At 40.9% G+C, this 13,638-nt stretch overlaps 1 protein-coding gene across 3 annotated transcripts in view; it reads left to right on the forward strand.

The window, feature by feature from the left end:
* Positions 1 to 13,638, forward strand: part of mast1a (microtubule associated serine/threonine kinase 1a) — a 72,377-nt gene that overhangs the window by 48,578 nt on the left and 10,161 nt on the right. For 2 of the 3 annotated variants that reach the window (XM_037092347.1, XM_037092357.1), the window contains 10 exons: positions 1,992 to 2,124; positions 4,008 to 4,075; positions 4,246 to 4,322; positions 5,889 to 6,097; positions 7,434 to 7,572; positions 8,414 to 8,546; positions 9,790 to 9,955; positions 10,359 to 10,460; positions 11,516 to 11,638; positions 11,796 to 11,905. In XM_037092347.1, coding sequence (XP_036948242.1) covers positions 1,992 to 2,124; positions 4,008 to 4,075; positions 4,246 to 4,322; positions 5,889 to 6,097; positions 7,434 to 7,572; positions 8,414 to 8,546; positions 9,790 to 9,955; positions 10,359 to 10,460; positions 11,516 to 11,638; positions 11,796 to 11,905 — 1,260 coding nt within the window. Of the gene's footprint in view, positions 1 to 1,816; positions 1,884 to 1,991; positions 2,125 to 4,007; positions 4,076 to 4,245; positions 4,323 to 5,888; positions 6,098 to 7,433; positions 7,573 to 8,413; positions 8,547 to 9,789; positions 9,956 to 10,358; positions 10,461 to 11,515; positions 11,639 to 11,795; positions 11,906 to 13,638 lie in introns of those variants that run through there. The other variant, XM_037092365.1, reaches the window with a different exon arrangement.

Here is a 13,638-nt window from a genome sequence, read left to right on the forward strand (position 1 = left end):
CTAAGCCTGTGAACAAAACGCTTTCATTAGCAGGAAGCCTGAGAGAATTTGTCATTTGGTAACACAATTCAAAACATTACAAAACAGGGCGCCAAACAGTAGATATCAGTAGGTCACAGATGATGGAACGTTTATCTAAAAGGACCTTCAAAAGACTTGATATCATCAAGGGTCCTCATCTGAGATTCTGTGCGTTAATCTAGTAGTTGATTGCTATTTAAAGTTATAGTGGAGTAATTGTGTTCTGAACAGAGACTGAATGAATGAAGTCTCACTCCCTCCTTGTGTGTTACCATCCAATCTTCTCTGTTCGGTAGCCTCAACAGTTTTAAAAAGAGACTAACGCTGCATCTAAAAATCCAACCTCTTCTAACATTTACTTTCTTTTTGCACCTGTGTTGCATATTTGTTGCGTTCACTCACTTTCAGAAATACTGATGTATGTGTGCCCATGCCTCCAGTAAATGTATTTTCACCTTCAGTTTCCTAATAAATGAGATATGTAAATATATTATGCACAGTAGGTCACAGTTTTCGCTAAGCTCAGTACATCAGACATGCTGCACATCTCTGCAGCAGCAGAGTACACGCTCATTGCCGAAGGATATTTTTCCAACTTAACTCAAAACGGTAAAATATTCTCCCCACCTCCACTGCTTGTCGGTCTTCTCAGTAGCACGTCAGATCAGCTGGGAGACGGAGCCATGTCCTTGGCATGTTGTTACGTACACTAACTCACTTCAACCTATTTAGCGTCTCTGTGTACACTGGAGGATTAGCCATACCTGGATGTTGGCGCCCTGATTGATGGCCTCACACGTTCATCATCACCGTTGTCCCTCCTCCCACCCTCCCGGCTCATCTTTCCGTTGCCAAGGCGACCGTCGGAAGGGGTCGATAGGGTCAGGCACGATGTGGATGGGACTTAAGATCCTCGCGGCCCTTAGGTTAGAGAGCAGAAGACACACGGAGATAAAAATGTTGTCCACGGCCGTAGAGTTCATTTAGCATTCAAGTCAGTCGCGAGGTCTGATTTGGTGAAAATGTCACACAGTCAGTAGGCTGTTAGCTGCAAGAATATTATCCTGGAGCCGAGCAAGCTATCAGAGAGGCAGTTTAATTCCCCCTCTCCGTACTCTCTCTTTTTTCTCCGGTCGAGGGGAGCAGATATGAGAGTGCAGGGGAGGAAGGAAATGATCCCAGCTGCCCCGGGCTCTGCTTTCTAATCAAAATGTTATTCCACCAACAGGAATGAAACTGAATCCCACAGGACATCACAAAAGACTGTTTCATCGGGAAAAAAAAGAGATGTTGCGAGAAAGCAATTTAAAGTTTGAAGGTGTATTAACAGTGATTGTGTTTGTTTGACAGCCCAATAGAGCTGGTCCTGAACTTGCAGCAGGTTAAAGTAAATCCTGTTTTTGTGATTATAAGGGGAGCACAACTAGAATTACACGGATGCTGGTTGAGACAATAAAACATCAGTTCAGTAATAATAATCCCTTTATAGCTGTTATCTCTTTGTTACTGCTATCCAGGAAGTCCCTTGATCTTGTGTCAAAACCCTGCTGCAGGGCTGGAAAAATATATTTGTATTTGTAATATGTTATCAACACACTGGCACCAATAGTGTTCTCCAGATACGTTATCTTTTAATGATAATGCTATATCAATATTTGTGAGTATTAAAAAAATCTGATAACAATCAGATAATAAAGATATGGTTAGGCTGTCACGCTGATATTATAAAACTATAAATATTTGATGCTAAGCCAGAAGGTGTGTCTTCTTCATATGACAGTTATCTGTTGTTGAGTTCTCATTATAGTGAATATTTTAGTATTCATATGTCACAGTGGATCTTCAGCCATGACAGTTTTAAGGTGTGTGTATATATATGTGTGTGTGTGTGTGTGTGTGTGTGTGTGTGTGTGTGTGTGTGTGTGTGTGTGTGTTGTAGCTTCCTTTATCACTTGCACTTTATTCAACAGGAGTTCAACCCTGAAGAGTTTTACCATCTGCTAGAGGCAGCGGAGGATCACGCCAAGGAGGGACAACTAATGAAGGCAGACATCCCTCGATACATCATCAGCCAGCTGGGGCTGACCAGAGACCCTCTGGAGGGTAAGAATGAGTTAGAGCCAAATCACATATCAGACAATCAAACAAAAATACAGCTCTGTGTTAAAAACAGAGCTGTAGCATGTAGGTGATTAGCATAGCTTAGCATAAAGACTGAAAGCAGTGGAAAACAGCTAGCTTAGCTCTGTCCAAAGTGGAGAAACTCATACCAACACCACCAAAGCCCCTGATTAACACATTCTTTGTTTACTCAATACATAACCAGTAAGGTAAGAATGACAGTTTTGAGGAAGGCTATGCTAGTTACCCTTACATTGTTTTGTTACATTGTTTTTACTGTAACATGTTCATTAGTGAGCTGTAGATGTGCTAGTAGGAGAGATTTGAAAATGCACAGCTGCTAGTTGCTAGTTTCGAGCTCTGTATGTACTCATTTTTTGAGCTAAGCTAAGCTAATCACTTCCTGAACAGTTGCAATGGCAGTCCATGCTAAATGTAGAGAGCGAAGACTGATGGTCAAATTAACTGTAATAATTCAACACACAGGAGCAGAGAAGAGTTAGCTGTTTGTGTGGGTATCATTAGCTAACTGCGAGCTAGTAGCCTGTCTTTCTAGAAATGTATTTTCGTGGAGAACAGAAGCATGTCTCATCATACCTTATTTCTCCTTGCTGACAAGCTACATTTTGTATTTTTTTAATAGGAGCATTTTTCTTTTCTCCAATTTCTGACAGTTCATGAATTCATGCAGGAAGCACAGGCTGTACTACTGTACTTTGTCCAGCCATTTTGAGTGTCAGAACAGATTTAGGAACTTAATTGACAGACATGAGACAATGTTTCATTTAATTCTCGGCAAAACAACAATTAAGTTCATTTGCTCAAAATTTTTAACCATTCTTTTCAGCTCCTTTAAGTTGTGTGTGCCCTGCTGATTTGTCCCACTTCACAACAATTTGAAATTGCCTGTTTGAGTGCAGCTGACTTAAGCTATCGATCAGCCAAACTGGATGTAGGGGATGTGGTTGGATCATTAGCTGGCTGGTGGAGCGGTGACATCACTGTCTTTCATTAATCATCAAACTCGGCCCCCAAACTCATAGCTCTCATTCACGTCTGCTCAGCCGCTCTCAGTCTGATCCATCAGGAGATGTTTGTTTTCTGATGGGTTAAATGATCCGGAGTGACTCTACTCAGTAAACCTCTGCGGTTTTCACTTCTGAAATCATGAAAAATAAAGAGCCTGCTAGGCCTTTCTCCCATAATTTCAGCTCTCAATGTGCCACTTGATATCTTGAGCTCGCACTTTTCTTTGCACCTTCATTGTCATGCAGAGACACACATGCACACCCACGTAGCTGCCTGCACAGCCACACTTTCACGCTCTCTTTTCTTTTCTTGGTTCTCTCATAGAGACAAGATCAGTTGTTTTCAGCGTCAAACGCAAACCGACAGAATGTACGATTGTCAGCCCAGTGACTTTTATTTTAAATTGTGTTAAAATGCACAGAGAGACTTAGTAAAGGCTTTGCAAAGTTAATTACCATTCTATTATTCCCCCTGCTTTAACAAAACAGTGCTATAATCAGTGTATTCTAGCAGCTGTCACATACAAGAGTGGAAAAACACCGAAAATTAGCTGCCAGTGCCTCTGGAGGAGGGAGGGAGTACAAAGTGAGAGCTGAAGGAGACAAGTAAATTTTAATAGGAAGAAGCTATTTTAATTCTCGTGTTTTTCTCTGTGTGATCTGACGGGTTCAGCTGTTTTTTGAACTTGAATAGCTGTTTTGTTAAAGACGTCTGAGCAGCTGCAAATGTTTTATCTGCTCACAGTGGCGTGGGAGGCCCGGCGTTTTAGCATGGAGAAATGTCTCTTTTTGATTCTGGCACAAGGTTTGCTTGTTAAAAAATATGTTGCTCAACAGAAATCGTGAGCCTGGACAGCTACGACAGTGAGGGTCCACACACTCCAGAGACCGATGACTCTACAGAGGTGAAGATCAAATAAACACAAACAGATCTGTGTTCACATGTCAACAAGCAACCACTGAAACACACACACACTCACACACACACACACACACACACACGTTTGAACATTTCCGTTAAACAGCCTATGTGTTGATTTTAATTATAGTTTTAAAATGTTGAATGTGTCACCAGGGAAAAGGAAGAGCCATTAAACCACCGAGCGAAGAAGATTTTCAGAGCATTAAGCTGATCAGCAACGGAGCTTATGGGTAAGAAATGGATTGAAAACTCAGTGATTTGTTGTTGAATCCAAGTCTTGAGTTGAAATTTGTTCAACCTACTCTTATCAATGATCAGCAGTCATGATTAATATCATATTGTTCTTTTCATGCAAGATTCAAATACACAATGTGTATTTATTTTTTTTAAAGACTGTAAAAGATGCAATAGCACATCATACAAACATAAAGTAGGGGAGACAGGAATCAAACTATTTCTACTACTAATAATACAGCTGCTACAGTATTCTGGGGAAAATGGTCCGTGGTAATGTATCATACAAGATATTCTTGTTAGATTTACATTGTGAATGTTAATTCTTAAAACTATGATATGTTGTGTTTCATAAGAAAAAAACAGAAGAAAGAAAATGTTTTAAACATGGGTGACACATAAGACTGATTTCACTATTTACATGTAAAACATCTAAGTTATCTGGATTTCTTGAAGATGGAAACAAAAGCCCTTTAAATGGAGAAATTTAGGATTACAGCGTTCTTTTTCTTTACTCTGTCACTTGGTGCACAAACACACTGCAAAGTTTACCTGTAGTCAAACAGATGTGTGTATGTAACATTCTTTTGTCTTTGTTTTTCTCTTTGAATGTATTTAGTAAAGTTTCTCTGAGAGGAATCCCATCTTTTACACAAATGCTCTGATCACATTCACAAAGTTACACACATTCACACTTGTAAGCCACCGAGTACACCCACAGGGAGATCAGCTGGCCACTGAGCAGCTCCACTGGGTTGGTGGGCGTTGAAAGATGACTTTACATAAAAATGAAAATTCAGTCATTATCTACTCACGCTCATTCTGTTAAACACCTGAAGTGAAGTGGGACTTGTATTTTAAATAAAAAACACACGTAAAGCTAGTGCAATGATTCGGGGAATACAAAACTGCAACTCACTTGGGTTGGGGGTGGAAGGAAATCAGTGGTTTCTTACTTTTCCCACCCATCGACCACCCGTCACAAACTTGCTTCTCTAATGTTATGACTACATATTGTTGTTTTCTTTGGGTTTTGGTTCCAGTTGATATTTTGTTATATTTTCTTTAACATTTGAGCTATAACAGTATCTTGTAATACTTTACAGGATGGCCAATATAAATATTTTGCCTGACTGAGGAAGAAAAAACAAAATACTTAGTTATAACAGACACTTTCACTGTAAACAAAAACTTGTGGCCTCCTCCTGTTGCTGCATTTAAGATCTGTTTATTTAAAGCTAGCAGGAGATCACTGCAGCTGTGAAGCCTGCATTATTGCTTAATTATCTCCCTGTGTGTCAGAAAAAGGATGTTTCTGAGGCAGGCTTCAAAAGCCCTCAGCTTAGGATTGAGATAACTCTCTAGCTTGGGGCTTGACATTTTGTGCCGGAGGATTTCAAGTCTTAATATCCACCTTAATATCTACTCAACCACACTGTATGAAATTCATATGTGGAAGCAGATGGAATATCTTTTCTATTCTTAGACCCCTTCCCTCCGTACTTCATCTCAGCACCAGATGTCCCTTCTTTTTTCATTCTTCCGCCTCGCCTTCTCTGCAGCGCCGTCTACCTGGTGCGCCACAGAGAGACTCGTCAGCGTTTCGCCATGAAGAAGATCAACAAGCAGAATCTGATCCTGCGGAACCAGATCCAGCAGGCGTTCGTAGAGAGAGACATCCTCACCTTCGCAGAGAACCCGTTCGTCGTCTCCATGTTCTGCTCCTTTGAGACACGAAGGCACCTGTGCATGGTCATGGAATACGTCGAGGGTAAGGGAGTCGGGTCTGGTTTTATCACTCTGAAGGTGGATTCAAATTGAAAGGATATTACAGATTCATGAGACCGCTCTGAATAGATGACTTGGTCTTTTCTCTTCCTGTTTGCCCTTCACTTCTCTGTGTCAGGAATCTGAGCAAATCAGGTTTCTATCTGGTTTTAAAAACACACTTTTCAGCCTTTTCTCACTGGATCCTATTTCCTGATGTATCAGGGGAGAGTTTGCTTCTTTTGAATCTTTTGTCTGGCTGCTCTTGCCCTGATCTTTCCAGGTTTGCACTTTTTGCTCTAGGTGCTCAGCCTTTTCATTTCATTTATTCAACTCTGGTTAAAGTATCAGCTCAACACCTGAATGGAAAATGATGCTTTTCTCTGCTCAGGAAATGAAAGCAGTACGAGTATAGTCATTCGCTTACATTTCCAGAGGGGCTGATGAGACTCTTATTTCACTATCACAGTGATTCTCAAGCATAAAAGTCAAACAAGGTCAGTGGATTCGCACTGCTGCTCCTCATCTTCCTCTCCGCTGTGCTGGTTTTGGTGGAGGGCGGCTCAGGACAGCTCTTATGTTGGCGTACAGACACACTGAGGCATGAAGGGTAGTCGTGAGTGAGTCATGTATGATGACACTGCCAAATGTGGTTCAGTGGGTGCAAAAGGTGGATTAAAGCCAGGAAAAAGAATATGAACTCTAAAAATACCTGTTAATAAGCACAGGTTCAGAAATAGGAATATTGTTAATTACTGTTACTTGCGTATTATGATGCCATATTCTTGTTTGTCAGAAGATCAAATGATGTCATCCTTCTGCCTAATTCTTAAAACAGACTCACAATTATACAATTATGTATAAGACTTAGGCAAAAAACACACATTTTATGCTATGTTATTTATACAACCTTAATTACCTGCAAGCATAATCTGGACTCAGTGATTTTCCTGCTGGTTATGTCGGGGTATTGCAGATCAGATTAATATCTGTTGCCTGGCATCAATCCTTTTCACCATTGGCGTGATCTCATATTCTAAATGGTTTGATTTTCCTCTTTTGGTCCATGGCTGTTCCTGACTAAACACTCATTTGTGCTGCATTATATAAAAGAAAGTCACTTCATTTGAGATTTATACATCACAGGTGAGTTTCAAGTGCGAAGCTAGAACCTGCCTGAGCAAAGTTTTTATATTCTCACTATCACCGATGAATCAAACAGTAACTGTAAAGTTTAACTATAAATCTGAGAACGTCTTCATAGATGAGGCCCCTGCTGACTTTCTGTTGCTTTTTAAGGTGTTTCTCGCCAACAGTAACTTGTGTTTCTGTGTCCTCAGGTGGTGATTGTGCCACTTTGTTGAAGAACATCGGGGCTCTGCCTGTGGAGCTGGCGAGAATGTACTTTGCTGAGACTGTTTTAGCCCTTGAATACCTGCACAACTACGGCATCGTCCACAGAGACCTCAAACCTGACAAGTGAGTGTTTTAAAGCTGCTTGAATCCATATTTTTGATATTAACACTGGTTCAAATGACCATGTGTAATGTCCAAGGGGTGGCTTTAACAACCAACCACAGACCCTCTCAGCTCTAACGAGCATTTTTTTCTCTCATTGTTGTTGTTTTACTGCCAAACATGGTATATTGCCCATCGAAGGCCCGACTTCCTCATCCTCTAATGTTGGACTGAAGACAGATTAGACGCTGCAGTAACTCAATATAGTCTCTTCAAGTTCAAAGTGGTATTTTGGGACAGGAACAGACAGAGGCTAGCTGATTAGCATGCTAATTTCAATAGATATCTCTGCAACACAGTACATAGGCATCTTTGGCATGACGTCAAATGTGACTTGTCAAGTGGCCAAAGATAAATTAATGCTGCTCTGAAATTCCCGTACAGTGTCAAGAAGGACAAATCAGTGATCACTGGTAAAAAATAAAGAATAAAAGGCAAACTGAGTGAATAGATCAGAAGATATGAAATATTGCAACAATTTGATCGGTCAGATATGTCGTGGCAAAGGTAGTGGTGGTGAAGTCTTTAGTTTTTAGGTTCTCTGAGATTTATCTACCACTAACATGATTGTAGCTCAGGTCTACTCTGGTAAACAGATTACACAGAGAGAAACCAATATATCAACTAAAACACTAATATCCTTCGTGCATTCATCTGCATCTCTCTCATGTCCCCGTATCTCCACCGTAGTACTCTTCCTGTTCCTGCAACCAATTGAAAACATGTGACGATGAAAAAATTAGCACGTACTACATAAAAAAAAAGTCATATTGTTTAATGTGTGTTTTCTGTCTCCATACAGTCTGCTGATCACCTCCATGGGACACATCAAGCTCACAGACTTCGGCTTATCAAAGATGGGTCTGATGAGCCTCACCACCAACCTGTATGAGGGACACATTGAGAAGGATGCCAGAGAGTTCCTAGATAAGCAGGTACAGCATGTTAACTAGGTTTTCTGGACATAAATTGAAGCAGTTTATTACCTCATTATCAAAGAAGAAAGGCTTCGGACATTTATCCAGCGGTTGTATGAATGAGAGCTGTGTAATGCAAAATTAGTGTCGCTCTACGATCAGACGTGTGGTGGATGATCAAGCGACTGGCATTTACAGCATGTTTTAATCTTCTCCAGCCATGCGTGTCAACCTGCCAAGTCATCCGGCAAAGTCAGTAATCTCCAAATAAAGACATTGCGTTACAGTGCTTCCTGTGATGTCTGAATGAGTGAATCATTAATGCCCCCCCATCTCCATCACAATACCATGTTGTAATTATTGTTATTGTTCTGAATTAAACCAGTCATAATCAGTCAGATTGGCCCGTGTGTCCTCCAGCTCGTCTGGGTGGAAGCAGACATCTGTTTGTCTGCCAGAAATCGACTCACATCTGCTGATGAAACAGACCAGGGCTTTGCTTTTCATGATTCTAGTGGAGATTTTGATTACGAGAGTGTCAATAACGATGGCTGGGTTATGTGCGACAGCATGCACATGTGTAGCCATTCAAACATGAACACACACAACAGTTATTAAAATGAAATCTTGAAAGTGTTAATGAGCAGTTTCCATTTTAATGCCTCTAATATTAAATGGTTTGGTTGTCCAAATTACAAAAAGTTCAATTTAAAAAGCAATTTCTCACTTACCACAAGCAAAATGTAGCCCTGCAAATGTTCTGAAATCTCTGCCTGAGACTTCTGCTGCCAAACTAAGGATATTATTCAAATGTCATTTTTGGTGGTTTCAGCATTAACAAATGACATTTGAAACTGACTCAGCGGTCACGTCTTCATACAGAGACAAGTTCCCAGTTATTACTGAAGGCGCCACAGAGGTTGCTGTGAACGGTTTGCAGTTTCAAGTTACTCATCCATCCAACGAATCTGCACATTTCACTATATTCATGTCTGTAAAGGTGCAAACAGCTCCTTTCATCTTTGTACCCTCAGCAGTGGATCTCAGATAAAACCAAAACTATCTGATTGGCTTCATGACTCAGAGTGAGCAGAATGGTGCCAAATTTTATACACAAGGCTGTTTTCATGTTCATCTTCTGAAAGGGGAAAGTTTCTCTGTGCTTACTTTGAATCTGCATTTGACATGTGTACATACAAATAGTTTCATTGAACTGACTCCTTCTGTCTTCCCTTTCTTCCATCTTCTCTCCTTCACGCAGGTATGTGGTACTCCAGAGTACATCGCTCCAGAGGTGATTCTCCGTCAGGGCTATGGAAAGCCAGTTGATTGGTGGGCCATGGGCATCATCCTCTATGAGTTCCTGGTGGGCTGTGTGCCTTTCTTTGGAGACACTCCAGAGGAGCTGTTTGGACAGGTCATCACAGGTTAGACAAACTTAAATTACTCTGCACTTCTAGGGTGACACATTTTCAGTCATCAAATTCAAATCATAAAGCCTGTACAGTGTGTTTCCATTCAACTGGGTTTCTGGGTTAGTGTCTTTTTTTATAGAAAGTGTTTGCTAGTAAGTGGTCTTAGCTATTTTAGGACTGCCACAAAGCTGTGCACTGTATGCTTCAGGGATCAGTGTTCAAGATGAACTGTTACCATTCTTTCACATACTCTGCATCTCAAGCATGTGAGGTAGTTTTAAGTTTTTAAGCCTTAATATGCTGCAAGTAGACTGGTTTCGCACATGTCTAATATTTATTTTTCAGTAGTTAGCACTATTTCACAGTTTCTTCTTTGTTATGCTGACCCTTCGCTTCTCTTTATTGTCTCTGTCAGATGACATAGTTTGGCCAGAAGGTGATGATGCCTTGCCTGCAGATTCCCTGGCCCTCATCTCTGCCCTGCTGCAGACTAACCCTCTTGTGAGGTTGGGTACAGGTACTAACTCTGGCTATTACTTCATTATCAGAGCTCCAATCTGCATCCTTTTCATTCACATCTAAGACTGTCGAGTAAGACAGTAACTATGAAGTAACTCAACGTGACTTTATCCATGCGTTCATCCATTTCATGCTGCTTATCAGAGGATGGTTTGCAGCTGCAGCAGGCTAAGCAAGATGTCTAGATGTCTCGTCTCCCGAGGAGCATCCTCTTGGGGGATCCTGCAGTGTTCAAATGTCAGAGAGAGATTTATATGAGATATATCCCACAATATGTAATATATATTCCAGCATGTGCTGGATCTCTCCTAACCTGGCATGCCAGATGGTTTGTTTTTGAAAAAAACATCTGGAAAGGTGCCACTAGAAACTGTTTGGAAAAGGGCAAACACTTTCAGAAGATACTTGGCAGGTGATTGGAGCAACCATCTGTTTATCACCATCTACGTGGAGACAACAGTGGGAGAGCGCGACCACCAACGGAGCCCGTTGTTATATCAAACTCTTGCTGAAGTCGAGAGAGGAGCAAAAACATATTTTCCATCAAGAAAGCCTTTAGTGCTGCTCTTTGCTCCTCTTTAAATGAAGCTGTTGTCTCTAGCTCCCAGTTTCTCCTCAAAGGATGCTGATTGTTTAACCACTGTGTTCGGCCACATGCACATGACTTGATGTCTGGCAAGATGGGTTCTCAAGATCGCATGATTACGTCCTTATCAGACTACTGAACCACCTCAAGTCGCTCCTCTCAGAGCAGACCTCTGCGCTGAGTTTCTTACACTATCTCTAAGGGTAAGCCCAGCCAAGCTACGGTGGAAACTGATTTTGGCCACTTAAATCCACAATCTCACTCTTTCCGACTGTATTCAACTTAAGCACCACCCTGTAAACGCTCTTTCCAACTGAGGGGTTTGAGTGGGTTTGGGTTTTTTCACCATGAGAGCCACGTTTCATGTGCACATTGTCATGTGATCTATTGTTGGTATAAGAATGTTGGGTTTACTGTCCAATTTGAATGAAGCTGACAGGTTGTGTCGTTCGTGCCCCTGCCTCCAGGTGGAGCGTTTGAGGTGAAGCAGCACTCGTTCTTCACGGAGCTGGACTGGAACACTTTGCTGAGACAGAAGGCAGAGTTCATCCCTCACCTAGAGTCAGAGGAGGACACCAGCTACTTCGACAGTACGTTTGGATTTATGTGTCTGTGAAGTACAGCAGTTACATCAATATTAGGTTTATGGGATGTGCAATAATTTTCTGGCACCGCTCCGTTCAGAAATGCAACATTTTATGTTCAACTGACAGCTCTTATATTTCATCTCCCTCCCTCCCCCGCCAGCCCGCTCGGATCGTTACCATCACATCAATACGTACGACGAGGATGACACCAATGACGATGAACCTGTAGAGATCAGACAGTTCTCTTCCTGTTCTCCTCGCTTCAGCAAGGTCTGACTTTACCCTCTCTCCTCTTTCATCTCCCTCACAGCCTCACTGTCATTTGACTCAGTGTTTCTCTCGCTGTGTCAATCTGTTGTATTTGTCATTTTATTTGAAAATAGAAAAGGGTCTGAGACAATTAAATCAAGGTCGTACTGTGCAAAGAGAGGCACCTGGAGTCTGGACACAGGTCTCAGAACGATTCCTTCTTATTCCTCTTGTCTCTGATTTCTATTTTCAGCCTCTCAGAGGCACACCTTTAAAGCCTTTTGCCTTTCAACAGATGTGTGTTTAATGACCCAGACAATCGCTCCTCCCTATTTTCCCCCTTCTACTCTTTCCATGTCTTTTGATTCAGATCTGTGAGTCTCTCTCTCTTCTCAGTGTGCCAGCGTGTTTCTTTTTCTGTCACGCTCTCGGGTGGGATTTTCCCACCTCATGCTGTCTTTTTTTTTCTTCCTCTGCCGACTCTCCCACTTCCATCCTCTCTCACTAGTTCTGTCTTTCCATCTGCCTTCCCTCTGTCTTTCACCTGGTCCATCCTCTCACGTTTGGGTTGTGAAGTCGTGAAGGAGCGCTTTGCAAAATCAAAGTGCCATTTTGAGGGGCCAGTTTCAATTAAATTGGAGATGTGTTTGAAGTTACAGTCGAGGGCTCTCGAGGGCTCGAGCGAAGGCCTCTGCTGAATACAAACACATAATGAGGTCTGCAGCTAACACATGCGTATTTGATGCTTCATTAGTTATTAATGTGGAGCTGCAGTGATTAGTCACGATTAGTCCATGGTAGAAAATTAATTAGCAAGTATTTTGACAAGTAATCATTTGATGTCTTTTGTCATCAATTTAACTGGATTTTATATTTGTTATTTCATTATACTGTGCTAAGCTATACTCATATACTATATTATGGGTAATCTTCTACATTAGGCTATGTTGTTGTGTATTATATATTATGATATCAAACTAGGCTACGTATTTAGTTGGAATTTATTTAAGACCAAACCATCTGATTTGTTGACAATTATTTTGCCATGTAAACATGTTTTATTTCATAGAAATGTGCATTAAAAAGAAAACGCCATGTTAAATGTGCAGCTAAAACCAAACATGGCTAAAGACCAAACTACACAGCAAGCTGGTACAAGAGAGACAAATTCTGACAAATTTTAGTGAAAAAGTGAAAATTTTTAGCTTACATCTCTTTATTATCCACCATGAATCTGGCAAAGCTAAATTCAGTCATGGTTAAACAAAAAAGCTAAATAATCCTGCTAAAAAAGGCCAGAGCAGATCTTAGCAGAGTAGCAGATCAGTTTGTTTTTTCTTGTGGAATTTACAATTTGGTTTGGTCATTATATACTTTTTAATTACACAGCTTAGTCTGTCTCATCATATCTTAGTTCAGATTAGTTCAGCTTAGTTTATCTTAGTTTAGCTCACCTTTATTTTAGCTTAGCTTAGTTCAGCTTGGTTCATCTTAAAAGCGCTTCAGTTCCCCTTCAAGGAATATGACTTCCTTCTCACTGGTCACATACAGATTTCCAAAATGAGGGTCAACAGGTTGAAGATTTCATTTCATTTCATCCCATGCAAAATAAACATTCTTTGTTCACACACTGCATAGTGTATCACGATTCATACCAATGCATTTTTTCTTTGCTCTATGAATTTTCCTATGAATTTGTTTGATTAAAAGCTGATTTCAGTCTGATACACATTTGCAAATATCTGATATCTGAA

Source organism: Acanthopagrus latus, chromosome 1 (genome assembly GCF_904848185.1).
Source record: "Acanthopagrus latus isolate v.2019 chromosome 1, fAcaLat1.1, whole genome shotgun sequence".
Taxonomy (NCBI): Eukaryota; Metazoa; Chordata; class Actinopteri; order Spariformes; family Sparidae; genus Acanthopagrus; species Acanthopagrus latus.